The sequence below is a fragment of the Mya arenaria genome, chromosome 14, assembly GCF_026914265.1.
Source record: "Mya arenaria isolate MELC-2E11 chromosome 14, ASM2691426v1".
NCBI lineage: Eukaryota > Metazoa > Mollusca > Bivalvia > Myida > Myidae > Mya > Mya arenaria.
This window is the reverse complement of record NC_069135.1, coordinates 29,376,787-29,397,726: the sequence shown is the minus strand read 5'-3', so window position 1 is coordinate 29,397,726 and position 20,940 is coordinate 29,376,787. Positions and strand designations below refer to the sequence as shown.

The following is a 20,940-nucleotide window of genomic DNA, read 5'->3' as shown; positions in this document are numbered from 1 at the left end:
ATGCGTTTTTTTTTACAATGATAAATAAAAAAAATATTCTAAAACAATGATACATTAATTGCTTTATGCACAAATTATAAATCTGAAGCGCTTATAAACATTTTTTTTTTTAAAAAGTCGATTAAGCGGCCTAGCGGCTTGAAGTTAGCGGCCTATGGTATCCTATTTATAAGCATGCATACATGGGTGTTCTTCTAAAACAATGATATTATATTAACCTTTTTATGTACTAATTATCGCTCAGAAGCGATTATCGACACTTTTTTTTCTCAAAAAAGTCGATCATGTAGTCAACTATTTCAAAGCTTGTTAAGTTGCCAGTTCTTCAACAACAATGATTTACAAATTATTTTTTATACACAAATTATCACTTTAAAGCGTTTTTCACTTTTTTCCCCAAAAAGTCGATCAAGCACTTCAGTGGCCTAGCTGCCTAGCGGCGTGAAGTTAGCGGCCTAAAATAGTATCATATTTCAAATCATGTATACATGGCTGTTCTTCTAAAACATTGATATATTAACTGTTTTATGCACAAATTATCACTTTGAAGCGGTTATCAACTTTTATTTTTTAAATAAGCTCGATCAAGCACTTCAGCGGCATAGAGTCGTAAAGTTAGCGGCCTGGCGGCCTAGCGGCCTCGCAGCCTAAAATTGGTTTTTATTTCAAAGCATTAAAAATATTTTTTATAATCGCTTCAGATTGATAATTGGGGCATAGAAACAGTTAATTTATCATTGTATATTTACACCTGAACCTCCATTTCTTAAATAAACTGCCTTTCGGCAATTGCGTTTAGCAATCGATGAACACAACATCTTCGGATACATTTGGATCGCAATTCATTACATAACAATATACATGAAAACTATTGATCTTGTTATTGTTTGAATTGTGTCAGCAGGTCCCGTAAAATATAAATCAACATTTTAGAAATGTTTAATTTATTATATTTTAAATGTATTGTTGTCACGTGTTTCAGTTTTACGTTTTAAAGTGATTTCAAGTGGTTGATATTTTCCCGCGTTATTGTGACGTCATTTGAAAAAATGTTTCCGGTTACTGTCGGGTCGTTCTATTTACAGAATGGGTAAGAAAGGATTACTGAAAGGTTTTCTAAGATGAAATGAAGTATTTTTTTTAACAACTCTTGAATGAAATAATGAACTATTGGTGTAAATATAAGGAATGAAATGCGGGGTTAATTTCATTATCGGGGATATGAACGCAATTGGGCTGGTCAATGTACGCGTGGCGTCCGACCAGCCCAATTGCGTTCATACCCCGATAATGACATCACCGCCGCAATTCATTCCTTAATTTCGAAGAAAACGCATATAAAAATGTGCTAAATGGAAAACAATTTAAGGCCGCTATATGAATATAAAACATTGGTTTATCATTTTATTTTTTTTAAATATGCATGAACAATTGCTTTGGAATAAAGAAAAAATTAGGCCGCTAGGCCACCATCTTCACGCCGCTCTGCCGATAACTTTTCACCGCTAGGCCGCTTACTTCACGTTCGTAAGTAACTTATAAAATATTGCCTTTTCAAAGCTGACGGAACAATAATATTACTCGTAGCATTAATTGTAGATCAAAGACGTTTCGCAATTCGTCTCATAACACTTTCACTGTGTGGGAACGGACACCGGATATAGCTCAAAAAGTGATAAGTAAACAGACAATTATGCAGTTGTTTTTCTTAACCAGAGGTAAGATCTTGCTGTGTAAACGCATATCTACCGTATCCACAAATGAAGCAAGTGTTTGAATTAATAGCTGAATGCTTAATTTGACCTATGGTATACTTTAAAGTGCTTACGATTTAGCAGACTTCGTAAAATGTTTCTTCAAATCTGAGCTGATCACCTCAAAACTTACAGAATTTCGACAAGTATTGTTATTTTTAGGAAATATATCGAATAAATAAAAAATCTGAATCGAAGGATTTCACTAGCATAAGCTCAACTATTTTTATTGTAAGATATGGCAATGTAACTTTTAAACTGTTAAAGATATGCTCTTAGAAATGTTCACAGTACTGTACTGAGGATAGCCGTATTATGTACTGGGGATAGTTTCAAAGTTGAGAAATTTGTGTCCTGGTGATAACATATAAAATGGGACAAAAATTGATAGTTACACTGTTAATATACAATATACATGTATATGTTTATTTCGAACTTTCAAATAATCTGCAAAAAGTGAAATCTGATAAGAAATTATTGAGCAAACTTTAGTTAACAATGAGTTTGATCCATGCTCTCCTAAATTAACGTATATGCACGCTGCGTAAATATCAGGGTTGGTCACAATACATTCTTTCTCACTGAAATTAACGAACAGAGACCATTTTTCTGTTCTAAGTAATACCAAAATCGACCCAAGCTAAGAAAAAAGCTTTACGTGTTCCAAATTCGATCACAATATCTCATTTCCTACTGGTGACTTGCTGTGTGCAAAATCGTACCTACTTGATTTACAAAGCAATACTATATATATTAAATGCAAACACCACAAAAAATCTACTGCCATATGTTTTGTGTTACTCAATAAATCCGATTACCGGCGTATTTCAAGTATTTAGATATTGATGCTTGTGAAAATTACATCATGGTTAACTAATATGTATGAATGAAACAGTTTTAAGTGCATACAGATACACAAAAAACAACAACATGTTTTTGCTCTCATCCCTCGATATGGACAACATCGAACAATTTCCCTCGAGCTCGCGTATAGATAAATAGCCGTAATCATTATCACAGTCTCGTTATTCTAAATACATCGTTACTATCCTCAGTCCACTTAATAGCTACCCCCTGTGCAGTTATTTATTTGCTTTATCTATCCCCAGTACACTGTCAGGGCATCAAAATGTATGAATATCTCCGTAACAACAAAACATATCATATTGATATTTTACACATTACTAGATTATGTAATTACAATGAAATCGCTCGATTCAGTTTCTATTCTTATTTTCAATTTGTTGATTTATGTTTGAAATCGTACCACATAAATTAACATTTGTGAGCGATCATGCAACTTTCGGAGTGAATTGGGCTATTATACAAAAGAGGAGACATATTTCCATCATAGTCGTATATTGCACAGTATCAAGTAATTCAAAACTCTTCGATTTTGTTAAATATATCAACATAAAATACAAAAAAAATATAGAAAACTGTCCATGTGTCAAAATCAAACGCTTATCGATTGATCATTGTTTTAGCTATATCCGGTGTCCATTCCCACACAGTGACTTTAAAATGAGAAAGATAAAGGCATAATGATGTTTCGAGATATTTGGGGCCTGCTGCGAATCATTGAGGCTTATGGAATAACTTAGAATAATATGCGGCGACGAAGAGACCGAATATGCATATGGGTATGTTAAATAGAGTCAGTAATTGCGCTGTTACAAACAACAATGTAGTAATACTATAGCACACTATATAGGTTGATGCCATTTTTTTAAATGTTAAATGCATAATCACCTTTAACTCATTCGACTTGAATCATTAAAACAAAAAAAAAACATATGATAACAGTTCATATAAAAAAGAGCCTTTATAAATGTTTGTTTTTTATTTATAAATAGCTTCGTTGCAATAAATTCACTTGGTCAAAAGCGCCAACACATCGCTAATATTTTTTCTGTACCCAAATCACATGCATGTTTTGTTTGATCATTCATATCAAGTAAGTTAAACACGATAATGCATTATAATTAAAAAATTGCATCAGTCTTAATTATGCGTCTTTAACTTACAAGCAAATATACATTTTACAGAAACATCTCTTGTGATAAATTATGTTTATTTATTTAAATAGATATTACAAAAATAATCGTAAGAGTTTGTAGGTTTTTAATAATCAGTATACGAACCGATGACAAAACCGCTACTGTGGTTTACTTGAATTACATTCCGCACGTGATTTAACACAGTAATGACTTTGGGGACAAGCTTTTATAGTAGCGGTATTGTCTGGGCATAGTTTTCTGATTTTATTTATAACTCGAAGGTTGACGCAGGCAAGATGATATTTGTTTATTGTCGGATTTCATGTACATGTATCATTTAAAACAAAAAGCTATTCGAATCCGAATATGGTTTCATGTGCCCCGTATATCCCATATCGGGTCACCTACTTAGCCCATAACGTAAATATGACGTCGACAACCTGTTTACATTTTTTAAATGTTTCATTAATTTGTCGGAATCAGAAAATAGACGCCATTTTGGTACGAAATAAATTTGTTGACCCAATATGGAAAAATATTACTTAATGTTAAGTACCAGGATGTGGTCCAGGATGCCCTCTCCCTATTTAAGATTGAAAAATGCTATTTAAGATTGATATTTTGTTTCAGTCCGCATGATACACACAGTTTGTATTTGTTATGCTTTAAATTTAGTACAATCCCTGCACGCAGAGACATAACAATCATAACAAGAGCTGTCCTAAGACAGCGCGCTCGACTACGCCGCTTTAACTTAGAAGTGAATATAATATTGATGTATGTGCCTGTAAAAAAAAATTAAAATCAAATTAAAAAGTAAACAGTGACCATAACTCTCGGGGGCCTATAACACAATCTCATAAAAGGTCTCTATAAACTTTTTATTTATACCAAGTTTGTTCGCAAAATGTCAACCCTTACTTAAGTTATTAAATACCAACCATTTTTCGAAGTCGTTCTTATAAATTGTTTTCCTTTTGTAAAAATCTGATTAAGAATATAAAAATGTGCTTGTCTAAAGAAATCAAAATAAAATAAAATAAAAATGTAAATCAAGAGCCACAATTGGTATTTAGGGTTTAAATGGAATTATGTAACCTTATTGTAAGATGGTCGTTATTAATTGTGCGAAGTATTAAGTCAATTGAATGGTGGGTATAGATTTTGTTTTAAATCCAAACTTGCCCTAAAACTTTAACCTGCCCTAAAATTTTAACCTTAGTTCCTAAGTCAATCAGGGGCCATAACTTGTATTAAGAATAATATGGAGTTATGTAACCTCATTGCGTGATGGTCCTGAACAACTGTGCAAACTATTAAGTCAATTGAATGAAGGGTATATAAGTTATTAATAACTTTCCCAACCTGCCCTAAAACTTTAACCTAAGTTCCAAAGTCAATCAGGGGCCATCATTTGTATAAACGATAATATGGAGTTTTCTAACTTCATTATGTGATGACCCTGAACAACTGTGTGAAGTATTAAGTTAATTGAATGAAGGGCATTGGACTTATAAGAGAAAATTCCAACTTGCCCTAAAACTTTAACCTGCCCTAAAACTTTAACCTAAATTTCTAAGTCAATCAGGGGCCATAACTTGTATTAAGGATAATATGGAGTTATCTAACCTCATTGTGTGACGGTCCTGAACAACTGTGTGAAGTATAAAGTCAATTGAATGAAGGATACAGAAGTTATTAATAAATATCCCAACCTGCCCTAAAATTTTAACCTAAGTTCCATAGTCAATCAGGGGCTATAATTTGTATAAAGGATGATATGGAGTTACCTAATCTCATTATGTGATGGCCCTGAGCTACTGTGAGAAGAATTGATGGAATTGAATGAAGGATATTGGACTTATAAGTGAAAATCCCAACTTGCCCTAAAACTTGAACCGGACTCCAAGCCGACGTCGACGCCGACGCTGGGGCGAGAAGTAAAGCCCTAGCTAAAAATCACCACCACCACCACCACCACAATTTTTTATGCTACATGGCATATCAATAACAATTTGCGATTTAAACTAACCAAGCGGTCTCGTGTTTTCGCCGTGTACTCTCTTTGCTGCATTTGCAGCAATTTTTTACTTGCGAATATGTATACGAGGCATCTTACCTTCAGAATATTGAACAAGAACAACTGAGAGGACGCATGCGGTAAATAACAACTCCACGTCAATCGCCATTGTGGTGCACTTTCTCGAAAAGCTTTAATATCTGGTTCCAAATGTTGTTATTACCTTTTTAAATGAAGGTAGTTTTTAGTTCAAAACATATAAGCGTTTACAGCGTTAACAATCCAAACGAGATCCATATGAAATTTTAAAAATTGAAGTTTGTATTAAATTTGTTTCCATTTTAAAAGGTTAGCAATGACACTTGTTAGAATCGAAATCAATTATTCCGATTTACTTAGAATCGTTCAGTTCAGATATCATGAAATACACATGAAAGAATATATATGAATGTTTATTTTATCGAATATCTTTTAGGTTGACATACGCTGTAGAAACATGTTTAGTCGAAACATATTTAGTTGAAGGTAAATTATTAACGAATTTTTTTTTCTTTTACAATGATTTGTCATGGTATACGAACAATCAATGTGAAATATTTTGAAGGCACAAAGAAAAAAAAAAATGATCCTTAAACAGTCGAATAGTCAAGATCTCACTGATTGTATTTTGTTACGTTCTTCAGGTGCAAGAACATAAATTCTCATTTTATAACGCATATTGGGGCAAATTAACTTCAAGTGAATATTTGTTTTTCCTCCTGTTATTGAAAATAGGATTGATATGCAACAGTGAACAAAAAAACCTCACTGTTATTCAGTCTTAAACATGATTTAAAAAATGGCAAAATTACTTACGAAATATTACCTTTCAAAGCTTGCGGAACAATATCGCATTAAGTGAAGATTATAGCCGTATCGCTGTTCGTCTCATTGGCGCCGCACTGAAGTGCGCGCCTATTATGGAATGGGAATTTATTTTAGTTAGTGGTAGGAGCGGTTTTTAAGTTGGTTAACAGTTGGGTTTTACTATTATTTTATAATGATTAAAAAATGCAAATGGGTGGCGATTGCATGAGTGTTAAAAATGCTTGTTATGGTTGAATAGATAGTCTTTAATTTATCTTTAAAACATTATTTCGGAAGAACGACAAATAAGTTTAATAACTGTTCCCGATTCGTTTACGTTTTCCGATTGGTTACCTGAAATATCTGAAATATCATGTGCCGGAAATGTAAAATGTGTGGACCGGTAATTATGTGAATGGGAATAATTATGTTTTATGTTGTTTTGTTATGTTTACTGCATTAATAAACCATGAGGTAATCTTTTTTCTTTAATCTAATCGATATTGGAATTAAATGTTTACCTAACTTTATTTGTTAATGTGTTGAAGGTGACATTAGTAAAATTTTATTACGATTGTCCCCGAGTTGTAACACATACCGGATGTTGCTATTTTTAGAACCAGAAGGTATTTCCCCGCTATTCATAGGTCAATAATGGAATTTCTACATCGTAGTAGCTGGAAACTCGGGTGATGATTTTATCATGAATATACGTTTAAAATAAATAAGTAACACTAAAAGTGCACACTGACAGTTGATTACGATACACCTAACAATTTGAGTCATTACAGTAAAACATGGATTATAAGTTTATTATACGCGTAAGAGAAGATTTTCTGTCGAAAAAAGGAATGTCAACAATCGGCATGGAACTGGGATATTCGTATCAAAGGGCTATGTATGTAAGTATCTTTGAGTAGTTTTGTACGTTGATGTGTTCAAAAATGTTTGTTTTTTAATTTATCTTTGGAATTCTTAAATCATTTTTATTTGCTAGATGTTAAGACAGCGTGTTAATATTTTTACATACATGTACTATAATTATATATTATTATAAATATACATGTTACATCTACTTATACACCAGTCAATTGTAAAAGGTCAGGGGAATAGCCGGGACTTTGACTTTCGGTCCAGCCAACCCCAGGTAAAATCCTCGTCCTGCAAGGTCGAACTGATGGTCAAATCCCTGCCATATGCCCCCGCACCCCAGGAAGCTAAGTAAGGCATATTCCCCGCTATATTTTGCTCGAAGACAAAACCTCCGCATTCACCCGGCACTGCAGGGCCACCTGAAAGGTAAAAACACAGCCCGTTTCCCCGGCTATCCCCGGCATAACCCCGGACCTGGGGGGCCATGGTTACAATTGACTGGTGCATTATGTACATGTTTCATATTTTTAAATGTACTTATGCACATTATTTATGTATATGATATGAGTATATAATCTTTTACTTGATTGTTTTATCTTAGAAAAATATTAGACTTAGAATTTTGTTTAAAAATGATGTTTTTTTATATGTAACCTATTTTTAACATACCATAATACATTAACATACCCATTATTTGTTTACAAACTGCACATTTTCAAAATAAACCTGTAAGAAAAGACGTACATGGTTTCGGGCTGGAAGCCACGACAGCTTTGACACTAGCGACATTCATTTGCTTGGTGTAGGTCTCGTTAAAACCCCGTACTGTTGTGAATCATTATCAACCATATGCACAACAACTACACATTTGTGCTTACCAACTTACTCTTGGCTAAAACGGATATTAGTGCAGAATGAATAATTGATACATGTGCATTTGTCTTTCACAGTTGTAGTTTCTGCCGGTTGATAATCAGAAGTCTAATTTCTTTCAGGTAGGAAAATGACTGAATATTACTAAGTCAACAAATTGGGGTTATGAAGAATTCCAGCCTGCATTAAATACTATGTTGGATCATTGAGACAGATTTGACATCCATGTCATCCACAAGGCAGTCACATCTGATAGAGATGATGTGAGTATTTCATATAAAACATATTTGAGTTGGTGTTTGTTGTTTTATAAACTCACTGTATTCAATAATCAAGTTGTGGTGGTGGTGGTGGTGGTGGTGGTGGTGATGATGATGATGATGATGATGATGATGATGATGATGAATTTAATTGATATATTTAGTAATTTTCTTTATATATTATCTACATGTATGTATCAGCTTGTTTTTGTTTTTTTAAATAATGTCGAGAAATATTCAACTGTTTATATTTGATTTTGTATATGTATGGCAGTATTATTATCTATACTAATAAGTTAGAAAGGCTTTTAAAGTACTTTTTTTCCTTTACAGCACTAAACATTCTAGATGGGTAAAGAACCTGAAGGGGCATAAAAACCAAATCAGCATTAACTCAGCATTGAGTAATTATCATCTGTGCACACACTACAAGTACAAACGCATGGGAATAGACCAAACTTCAAATGTTGAAGAGTGAACACTTATTGTGAAAAATTCTAAATGTTAGAATACCATTGACAAAATAAAACAAATAGACATCGATTACCTACAGAGACTGTTTAAATGTTATAATATTAAAAAGACAAATTACTCTGACATTTTTGGAGGTGCATAACCGCCTACATGTACATAGTGCTCTTGTTTGTTTTAAGAGACATGAGGATATTTCGAGATGTTTGGGGCCTGCTATGAATGATAAAAGGTTTATGAAATAAGTTAAAATAATATGCGGCGACGAAGAGGCCAAATATGCAAATGGGTATATTAGAAAGGATCGTTAATTGCTCTGTTACATAGGTTGATGCCATTTTTTAAATTTAAATGCAAGATCATCTTTAACTCATTCGACTTTAATCATTAAAACAAAAACAAAAACACATATGATTTAAGTACAGATAAAAAATAGCCTTATAAATGTTTTATTTAGTTATAGCTACGTAGCCACAAATTCACTGGGTAAAAGGGCCAAAACATCGCTAAAAAAAATTCTGTACCCAAATCATATGCATGTTTTCTTTGATCATTCATGTGAAGTAAGTTAAAGACGATAATGCATAAAAACTAAAAAAACAAACATTTCTGCATCAATCTAAATTATGCGTCTTTAACTTACTAACAAACAATTATTTTACAGAGACATCTCTTGTAGTAAACTACGTTTATTAATTTAAATAGATATTTAAAAAAATAATCGTAAGACTTTGTAGGTTTGCAATAATCAGTTTATGAACTGATGACAAAACTACTCTGGTTTACTTGAATTAAATTCCGGACGTAATTTAACACAGTCATGACTTTGGGGACAGGCTTAAATAGTAGAGGTATTGTATGGATATTGTTTTCTGATTTTATTTATAAATCGAAGGTTGGTGCATGACAAGTCGATATTTGTTTACTGTCGTATATCATGTAACATTTAAAACAAAACGCTATGTATAGAGGCCTTTACCGACATAATCACGCAGTCGCAACGCAATTCAGTACGATAAGTTACGGGGTATGTAGGTGACCCAATATGGGATAAACATGGCAAAGGAATATGGTTTCCTGCGCCCCGTATATCCTATATCGGGTCACCTACTAAACCCGTAACGTTCTTATTATGTCGACAACCTGTTTACATGCATAAATTCAATATAGTTTCATTTACTCATTGGAATCGAAAAATAGACGCCATTTTGGTACGATATAAATTTGGTGATCCAATATGAAAAAATATGGGGTTACCACGTGACCAGTGCTTGACCAGTGGCGTTGCGTCATTTATGTGGGAGGCGTGATATAACTAAACGCTAAGTACGAAGATGTAGTACAGGATGCCCTCCCTCTAATTTAGACTGAAAATGCTACTTTAAAATTGATAATTTGTTTCAGTTTGCATTATGCACACAGTTTATTTTTATGTGTTATGCTTTAAATTCAGTCTAATCTCTGCACGCAGGGACATAACAATCATAAAAAAAATCAGAGATTAAATATTTTCTGCTGGACTAGAACGTTGCTGAGAACATGGATTCTATGAAAAATAAACAATGCTTGATTTCAAAGTAAGTGAATTTTCTTAGGAGAAACGTGACATGCCATTTTATCGTTTAAATAAATTGGGATTGAACTGAATTTTAAGGTCATGAAAGGTGTCATATACGATAAATCTAGAAATGACAGTTTTTCCAATCTGTCCTACAAGTGTTGCCTGTTCTGCATTGAAATGTACAAGGAAACTATTTGAGAGTTATTTAGGCAATTAGTTTCTAACAACACATACTGTTTTGATGTTTTTATTAAAAAAGGAAGATGTAAAATAAGCATAAGAAACATGAGCGTATTTAATAATAGCAACATTTTGAGCACTGCTTCACAAGAGACATAAGTCCACATACATATATCACAGATCATAAAACCCGGTCGTGGAATAAATATAGCATGGTCATAAACAAGTTTAAGAGCGCTTATGTAAAAGACAACGCTTTAAGCATAACAATGGACGCGTATCTTTCGTGAAACAAACATTAACACTAACAAGAGAAATGGACGAATGAATTTAAACATGTAATATGAGAGTAGAAATGACAATACTTGATCAGTGTACATAAGTTCATGAACAAAGTCCCCTTGTATACCACACAAAACCATCGCAATGATTTACCTAAAGATTCTACAAATTTTATTTGTACTGAAGAACCAAGGCTTTGGGTAATGAACTATGTTTGTTTTGTTTTTAAATTTTATTAAATATAACGCAAATAGAAGAACCGGACCTCGCTTCAAATATAAATAAATTAACCAATTTTGGATTTAATGCAAACCTTTTGTAAAAGTTTTCAAAATAAATTTTGAAATGGAGTTTCCCCATTGTAAATACCGTCTTAATTTTGAAAAGCAACATGAGCGCCGCGGAGCTAACTTCAATGCTTGTTTGTTCATTTAATCAACAAGGGACATTTGCGAAATTTGCTTGAGCAGGAGTTATTGACTCTGGTACATATGTCCAAATACCACTGGTGATATGTATACAAAGGTTTATGTAATCACTTTGAAAGGTTATTAAGTTACAACCAAGTTGAAGTTTTTGCGTGACGGTGTCCGAATACCACAACTTTACCTTATCAATGCCAAAGTAATTAGCCTTGCAAGACATATCTATTTTTAACTTATCCCATATGAATAGAGTTCCATGTGAATATCATGAAAGGTTAGGATATCTAAGGTCATTTAACTAGTATTCGTTCAATGTTTTTTTTATTGCAAATATATCATTTTTGTTATTTTTTCTTTGCTCAATTCAAATGTAAAAAATCTTATAGTTTGGACTACGGAATCCCACATTACATTTTTCCTCCAAATGTTAATGATACATTTTGAATGATAGCGTAAACATTAAGAAAAGACATGATTCAACAGCATGTACAATGTACAACAGTGTGAAGATCACACTCCGGTTAAGTTTCGTGTCAGGCTAGGCGGTGACTTGCTGTCCATCAGGTGTACGTATCCACCGTCGTTCGTTTGTCTGTGTGTTGTATTCGTAAGCTCGCCCAGATACTGCAAGGGCATTTAAAGAAATGATATTGTTTTCGAAAATACAACTAGAATACAATAAACCACGGAAAGTGTAAGGTGGTTTCTAAATATTTACCATTACATGTTTACTGATTTGCTCTCAATTGTTGAACAGACCTTCAAGAACGGGTTATATTCTGTATCAATAGAAACGACTATAGACTATCGACTTTTCACTATTCGAATTTCGAGCTCTAATTTTTGTTTTTATCTATATATATTTAGCATTATTACACAAAAGATTGTTATAGTAATACTAACGTAAATCGTATCAATGAATAATAGTTTACTTACCAGGATCTATCGCTCGTCCATCAAACTTTCTGTTCAATACAATATTTGTCGGGGTCACACTGTTTGCTGGTGAACCACGAACAGTTGTTATGCCATCTTGTTTTTTCAGTTCGTCGCGCCGTGGAGGACGCTGTTTCACCTGTAAAATGCAACATAGCGGTCATGATGTATGCCACTTTATTGGTGTAACACCTGTACAATGCACCAGCCTGTTCATGGTGCGTGCCACCGTATGGGGTTTCACATGTACAGTGCACCAGACTGATCATGATGCGTGCCACTATATGGGGTTTCACCTGTACAATGCACCAGCCTGATCATTGCGCATGTCACTATTTGGGGTTTCACCTGTACAATGCACCAGACTGATCATTGCGCATGTCACTATTTGGGGTTTCACCTGTACAATGCACCAGCCTGATCATTGCGCATGTCACTATTTGGGGTTTCACCTGTACAATGCACCAGCCTGATCATTGCGCATGTCACTATTTGGGGTTTCACCTGTACAATGCACCAGACTGATCATTGCGCATGTCACTATTTGGGGTTTCACCTGTACAATGCACCAGACTGATCATTGCGCATGTCACTATTTGGGGTTTCATCTGTACAATGCACCAGACTGATCATTGCGCATGTCACTATTTGGGGTTTCACCTGCACAATGCACCAGCCTGATCATTGCGCATGTCACTATTTGGGGTTTCACCTGTACAATGCACCAGACTGATCATGATGCGTGCCACTATATGGGGTTTCACCTGTACAATGTACTTGACCGATCATGATGCATGCCACGTTATGGGTGTTTCCCCTGTACAATACAACATACTGATCATGGTGCATGCCACGTTATGGGTGTTTCCCCTGTACAATACAACATACTGATCATGGTGCATGCCACGTTATGGGTGTTTCCCCTGTACAATACAACATATTGATCATGGTGCATGCCACGTTATGGGTGTTGCATCTGTACAATACAACATACTGATCATGGTGCATGCCACGTTATGGGTGTTTCCCCTGTACAATACAACATATTGATCATGGTGCATGCCACGTTATGGGTGTTGCACCTGTACAATACAACATACTGATCATGGTGCATGCCACGTTATGGGTGTTTCCCCTGTACAATACAACATACTGATCATGGTGCATGCCACGTTATGGGTGTTGCACCTGTACAATACAACATACTGATCATGGTGCATGCCACGTTATGGGTGTTTCCCCTGTACAATACAACATATTGATCATGGTGCATGCCACGTTATGGGTGTTGCACCTGTATAATACAACATATTGATCATGGTGCATGCCACGTTATGGGTGCCACGTTATTGGTGTTGCACCTGTACAATACAACATATTGATCATGGTGCATGCCACGTTATGGGTGTTGCACCTGTACAATACAACATATTGATTATGGTGCATGCCACGTTATGGGTGTTGCACCTGTACAATACAACATATTGATCATGGTGCATGCCACGTTATGGGTGTTGCACCTGTACAATACAACATATTGATTATGGTGCATGCCACGTTATGGGTGTTGCATCTGTACAATACAACATATTGATCATGGTGCATGCCACGTTATGGGTGTTGCACCTGTACAATACAACATACTGATCATGGTGCATGCCACGTTATGGGTGTTTCCCCTGTACAATACAACATATTGATCATGATGCATGCCACGTTATGGGTGTTGCACCTGTACAATACAACAGACTGAAAACGATGGATTGGTGTTCCACCTGTAAAATACATCGAACTGATCATGATGCATGCCACTACATGGGTGTTTCAACTGTACAATACAACAGATTGATCACGGTAAATGCCCCTGGATGGGTGTGTCACCTGTAAAATACACCAGGGTGATCACGATGCATGCCACTGGATGGGAATCTATGATAATGTCTGCGTTTTCATTTCGAAACTGTCGGAAGCTTTGCATTACCTTTTTTGATTTTTTAACAAAGCTAGGTATATGTTTTTGAAACGTTAATAGTTTGTCATGCAACCCAATTATATCATTTGGATGTGCACGATTTTATTTGTTCCGTTTTAAACTAAAGTGTAAGCTGTGATTATCTTAAAAGAGACACCCAAAGTAATAAAATAAGGGGATGGTTTGTGACCCACTTACAGGCATGGGCAGGGCAACAACAGCAGGAGGTGGGTGGCTCTTGTCGTAGGGTCTAATCATTGCCCCCGTCGCTGTAATAATAAATAGGCAGGTCAGTTTAGCTCAATAACATATACATGTAATGAAAATAGTTTCAAACTTCGTTCTTTCATAATTGTTTGTTAAAAATGACCTCTGTTAACATGACCAACATAACATTTCCCAACTTTGTTTCAATCTTCTGTATTGATTGTATTCTTAGGGGTTTAAAACATAAAATGTTTTATTTTTATTATAGAAAGATATAATAGTTCCAGTTATTAATAAGTGTGCGAATATGTTCTAGTGATATTTTACTTTTTGGTGAATATTTATTATTTGTGAATGACAATAAAAGTATATATATATCAAGTATTTTAGTATTAAGTATGCATATAATTTAACACAATATTCTTTAACAAACTGAATAATAATATGTGAATTTGTGAATAAATATAAATGTATATATACATATGTACTTGCATAGATAACATCAACTTATGTACATAAATCTTATTTGTATAAGAAGAAAGTACTGTACGTTTTGGTTTGCCGGTGTTCCTAGTACCATCCGTTCTTTCCTCATCTTCTTCTGCCCGGCTTCTTTTTAAAATGTCATCTCTGGAGTCCAAATCGATAAATCATTTACACATTTCAAAATATACCATAAAAAATAAACTTAAGCATTTTCAGGGTTTTTTCTAATTTTACTCACCGCCTATTCACATATTTCTTTTATTTATTTTGTGGTTCCAGTAATACAACGGAAACTACAGGGACACGCCCAGTAATTGAATATAAAGAGCTTATAACCCCTACCGGGAGACACAAGGCTAACGACGAAACGACAATGAACTAGGGGCACATACGCATAATGTACCAGTCAATTATAACCACGCCCCCCAGGTCCGGGGAATAGCGGGGACTTTGACTTTCAGTCCGGGTAAAATCTCCGTCCTGCGGGGACAAACTGATGGTAAAATCCCCGCCAAATGCCCCCGCGCCCCAGGAACCCTAAGTAATGCACATTCCCCGATATATATGGCGCGAATACAAAACCACCGCATTCACCCGGCACTGAGGGGCCACCGGGAGAGTAAAAACACGGCCCATTTCCGCGGCTATCCCCGGTATACCCCCGGACCTTGGGGGCCGTGGTTACAATTGACTGGTGCATAAACACCACATTCACAAATACAAACACCACAGACAGACCACACACCCATAAAAAACGTACCGATATATAATGAAATTACCGCCTTGGAACGGTCAGTGATACACAAGACTGGAACACGTGGGGGATTGAACTAGTCTGTATGGTTAACCTCACATTTGCCCCAACATTTATTTATTACTACAGAATTAAAATTAAAAACCACACCAGATCAAGCATCTACTCAAAGCTACAGAAACAATATCAGTAGCAAAAAGTTTAAACATAAACCCGGTTTAGTGGCGCTGGGTAAACGCCAAAGACATAGAACATAAAATCACTATGTTTCTATGTTTCAAGTTGAGACATAAGGCACGTCCAAAGACATGTCACCCAGTTCTTTGTCATACTAAATGACAATCATGAAATGTTTTTATCCACAGTCGAAGGATCCTGCGCCATGCCACCTTCTAAAACTCTTAAACTAGTCACATAAAAGATCGAAACAAACATCCTAGTGGCTTCTAGCTACCATCAGCTCATCAACTTGATCATTGAATATTTTAAAAGTAAACGTTGTTTTGCTTCTCCCATCAAACGCGTACTACACCGCAATATTAAACAGTCGTCGTTATCATTCACCATACTAGTACCAATTATTACCAATATTAATCGAACGCGAATGAACACTTTCAACTCAGTATAACCCTCATACCTGCCGGTCTTCCGATACTTGTACATTGCGACAGCGATGCCAGCCACGATCAACAAGAAGGCGACAACGCAAACGACGGATACGGTGATGATGCCGGCGGTCGTCTCGATCCAAGGCGTATTCTCTTCCTCGGTGTAGTATTTCTCCACTCTAGATATTGAAAAAGCTGTCCACGAGTTTCCTGAATCGGAATAAATCATTGTGTAACTGAATACATGTACTGCACACTATGCGTATATTGTACATTAATTAAAAATCAAATGCATTTAATTTGTAATACCTTCAAAAGAGTTAAGCTAGCAAAACCTAAACACGACTGTGGAAAGAAACGTGGAATCAATGGCTAATTATCCGTTTGATGCACTGGTTCACAAGACTAGCTTAACCAAGGCTCGATAATAGTTAAACAATAGCGCCTTTAAGCGAGCCAAAACGTTCGTCTGTTAATGCTTTCAAGCAAAAATGGGACATAACTCGGTTATCATTTATTTTTTTACTTTTTATTCAATTTCTTTAAATACATTGAACAGTTTGTTTTGACCAAGGTTAAAAATATTGCTCAACGATGCTGATGACGACGATACCAACGATAACGACACAACGACTATGACAATACCGCGACTGTTTTCGTAAAAAAGAAGAGGTAATAAAATGTTTAACACACAATTTAAGCGGACATAACATGCTTGTAACAAACTAAATATTCCATGATAGACATGTACCTGTTATCCCAATAGAAGGAGTTCCTACGTCATCGAGCGCTGTAATGGCGTACGCTTCATTGGCCGAAAGAAATACTTTGTCGTTTGCCAGTTCCGAAAATGCGTCCGCCGTATCGTCCTTGATAACGTAGACTCGTACAATACAAGCGCTGGAAGTGAACGAAATATAAAATCGACATTGCCTTCTCGTATATGACATAAATCCTGTTTTATTAATTTAGTTTTCGTATCGATGTAAGTACAATAAAGCGATATCAAATTAACTTTTTCTTACTAAAGAGACATGCTATATAACTAGAAATATTTACATTAATTACAAATGACTCTAACCAAATATAACGGCAATGATGAAATATACTTTTATAAATAGTCGCTACACAATATTGAATGACATATATGTTTTTGCCTTAAAAATGTCAAGGGACATAACTCTGCACTTTATGATGCAACAACACACAAAACCTCCGGAGCACAACTTCACATACTGTTAAATTCCCATGTAAAGCTTCGTAACTCTGGCTGTTACATATTTGGAGATACGCGAAACACAATTGTTTGGGAAGGACTGACAGACGGGAGAATGATTGTAATAAATAAACAGCAACTCACTTGGAACCGTTTTCTTCAACACACCACCGTTTGGCCTCTGACGTCGAATATGTGGCCTGATATAGCGTTGTTAGCTGGCTTAGAAACGTAGATTCCATACTAAGGAACGTCGCCTTGCTGATTCCCATGTAATAGTTCAAAACAACGGTATTTGGGTTATACGCGTCCACGCGTACTGTTGCACTGTTAGCTGACGTCATCGGTGGTGTACCGGCGTCTGTAGCGGTGGCGTATATTTGGTAACTTGTGCCCGCAGTTGCAGTTGAAGCCAGAACTATATCTCCTATGAAATAATTATACAGGTTGTTAAGTTGTTAACATTGCATATATGCAACATCGTTAATACTGTAAATAAAGAAAGCACTTGAATTGAAATAATACAGTTTTTTTGATGACACAAGCTTCCGATCAGACGCAAGATATGCATTACATTGACACCCATGCTTTTTTCTTTGTTTAATGAAACCTAATAAACCTATGGTGATGCTCAAATTTAATACATTACCTGTCTGAGAATCTAGCGAAAACACCTCTGGATGGTCATTTTGAGTCACCGAGAAAGTGAAGTCTGCATTTACACCAGTGTCAGCATCAGTTGCCGATAACGTTGCTGCCGTCACTTGACATGCATCGTTGTACGCTATCTCACTGTTGTAAAACGACTGCGTGAACAACGGTGAGTTGTCGTTCACATCGTTCACGGTGATTTGTACTTGAGTTGTAAAGGAAAGAGGAGGCGTACCACCATCTGTTGCAGTCAATGCAAAGTCGAAGAAATTCACGGTTTCTCGGTCAATGGGGGTTTTCACGGACAAAATGTACGTGGCAGAGTCGGCTGCAATATACATGTCAGCAGTAGAGTCAGCAATAGAAAGAGTAATTGCAGAGTTCATATTTATATCGAGGTCGTCGATTAAAACTGTAAGAATGCTCGTTCCGGCTGCTACATTTTCCGTCACTGTGCCTGTATAAAGCGTTTGACTATACGATGGGGTGTTGTCGTTATAGTCCAAGATTGTTATAGAGACAGTAGCAGTGGCCGTTTTAGGACTCGTCCCTCCGTCAATTGCTCTGACAACAAGCACATACGTATCTTGTGTTTCTCTGTCCAGCGTAGCTGCTGTAGCAATCGCACCGCTTGAGGAGTCTATAACAAAGTGATTGCTGTCCCCCGCCAGAAAATACGCCACAGAAAATGTGACAGCGCCATTTGTATTGATATCAGCATCCGTTGCTGATACACTGTCGACAGAAGAACCGCTCGGAACTTGTTCTGATACACTAAATGAATACGTTGTGGTAGGAACGGGCTGGAAAATTGGGTAGTTGTCATTTACATCACTCACGGTCACAGTTGCGGTGACAATAGCACTACGAGGGACTGCACCTGCGTCGACAATGGTCACTTCAAGATAATAGACATCAGTTGTTTCTCTGTCCAATGTATTCACCACTTGTAATAATCCAGACCCAGAATCTATGCTAAAATCTGAGTTTGTATTTCCACTCGTTAAAGAATAAGTCAAATATGCGTTTTCATTTTCGTCCGCGTCGGTTACCGATATTGTAAATGCAGCTGTATTTAACGTCGCATCTTCCGTGATTGTGGTGTCATAGGGTGTGTTCTGAACAACCGGGTCATTGTCATTCTCATCATTCAGAACTACCGTGTAGGTTACGCTCCCTGTGTTTTGCTGAGGGTTGCTACCTTGATCAGTTGCGTACACTACCAAGGTGTAACTAGAAAAAGAAAATATTGAAAGTTACTCGTATACATTTATAATTTTATATCATACAAAAACACTAACATCAAGGCAGTTTTGTACAAACGAGTGTTGTTTATATTCAAAATGTCAAGTCGCTTACCAATCATGCCGGGTATAAGGCAATACTAGAATATACACAGTTAATAATTATACCGACCTTGCAGCCGTTTCCCTGTCTAGAGTATCAATAGTTGTAATGGATCCGGTAGAGGAATCTATTGAAAACTTGGCTGAAGCAGTTGAAAACGAGTATACTATGATGTTGTTATTTCCGGTAACGGAGTCGTCGTCCGTAGCAGCGGCAGTGGCGACCGCCGTTCCTACCGCTGAAGATTCTGTGATAGATACAGTCAGCGATGACGAGGGGAAAACTGGGGTGTTGTCGTTCATGTCATTGATTGATATCCGCACAAAACATGTTGACGAAAGCGGAGATGTCCCTCCATCTATCGCTTGTACCACTAAGTCATAGGTGCTCAAAGTTTCATAATCTATTGTTCCAGTTGTGGTTATAACTCCTGTCGAACTGGCAACTGTAAACAATGAAGAGCCTGTTCCCGATATAACAGAGAATGTTAAAGTGCCGCTTGCACCGGCGTCAGTGTCTGTTGCCGTTACAGTAAGCACTGGTGTTGATGTTGGAACGTTCTCATCTAGCGTTGTCGTATACAAGTCCTGAGTAAACGTCGGTGTCTGATCGTTATCGTCTGTCAACGTCACTGCTAATGTAAGAGTAGACGTCCTCGTATCACTGTTTGACGTCGTCATATCTTCCGCTTCGATCTCGAGCGTATATGATGTTGGGGCTGAATCGTAATCGAGCGAGTTTGCTACGAACACATCCCCGGTGAAGGAGTTGATACTAAACGCTGTTCCAGTGTTCCCAGACCGGATGTAGTACCGGAGATCACCGTGTCCACCAGTATCCGTATCAGTGGCGACAGCCTGGTATACGCTGGTTCCGACCGTCTCTGTCTCCAAAACAGAAACCGAAGTCGAAGACGCTAAAATGAAAAAAAATGAAAACACGTTAATTACTAGTGTTGTACTTGCAGTACATGTAAATAATCAGACTGAATATAATCACAATGACCACATATCACTTACAATGTGTTTACCTTCAGCAGACATACAGTCACAAAGGGAATTTTACTAACAAAAGGTACTCACTAAAGGTCGGTGGAACTTCGTTTACAGGCGTTACAACGACACTGCCAGTGACGTCCACGCTGTAAGTACCGTCAGACACTTCCACTGTCAGGTCATACTGGGTAGCCCCTGACGTCTCGTAGTCTATTACCGCTTT

At 36.4% G+C, this 20,940-nt stretch overlaps 2 protein-coding genes and 1 long non-coding RNA gene across 3 annotated transcripts in view; 1 reads left to right on the top strand and 2 right to left on the bottom strand.

Annotated features, from left to right (window-relative positions):
* The window catches only part of LOC128217886 (protocadherin Fat 4-like), a 52,342-nt gene extending 46,078 nt beyond the window's left edge, over positions 1 to 6,264 (bottom strand). The window contains exon 1 of the mRNA XM_052925321.1: positions 5,874 to 6,264. Coding sequence (XP_052781281.1) covers positions 5,874 to 5,943 — 70 coding nt within the window. The 5' untranslated portion in view covers positions 5,944 to 6,264. The remainder of the gene's footprint in view (positions 1 to 5,873) is intronic.
* Positions 6,265 to 7,395: 1,131 nt separating this feature from the next.
* LOC128217887 (uncharacterized) lies at positions 7,396 to 9,559 on the top strand. Its single transcript, XR_008258283.1, has 3 exons — positions 7,396 to 7,522; positions 8,489 to 8,629; positions 8,960 to 9,559. It is a non-coding gene; the product is annotated as an uncharacterized LOC128217887 (long non-coding RNA).
* A 1,348-nt stretch (positions 9,560 to 10,907) lies between these two features.
* LOC128215990 (cadherin EGF LAG seven-pass G-type receptor 1-like) lies at positions 10,908 to 20,445 on the bottom strand. The gene is made up of 9 exons (XM_052922587.1): positions 19,792 to 20,445; positions 18,374 to 19,608; positions 17,869 to 18,151; positions 17,260 to 17,408; positions 16,538 to 16,718; positions 15,211 to 15,290; positions 14,652 to 14,722; positions 12,482 to 12,620; positions 10,908 to 12,169 (listed from the first exon to the last, which is right to left on the bottom strand). Exons 1-9 carry the CDS (start codon positions 20,400 to 20,402, stop codon positions 12,084 to 12,086), a joined length of 2,835 nt encoding a protein of 944 aa, XP_052778547.1. The 5' UTR covers positions 20,403 to 20,445; the 3' UTR covers positions 10,908 to 12,083.
* Between the last annotated feature and the right edge of the window lie 495 nt (positions 20,446 to 20,940).

Coding starts and splice junctions, on each gene's coding strand:
- LOC128215990 (XM_052922587.1), bottom strand. CDS start 20,402: ATGACGACGTCAAACAGTGATACGAGGACGTCTACTCTTACATTAGCA. Junction 12,621..14,651: donor TTGTTGCCCTGCCCATGCCT/GTAAGTGGGTCA, acceptor TGCATTTTACAG/GTGAAACAGCGTCCTCCACG. Junction 12,170..12,481: donor TGGACGAGCGATAGATCCTG/GTAAGTAAACTA, acceptor ATGCCCTTGCAG/TATCTGGGCGAGCTTACGAA.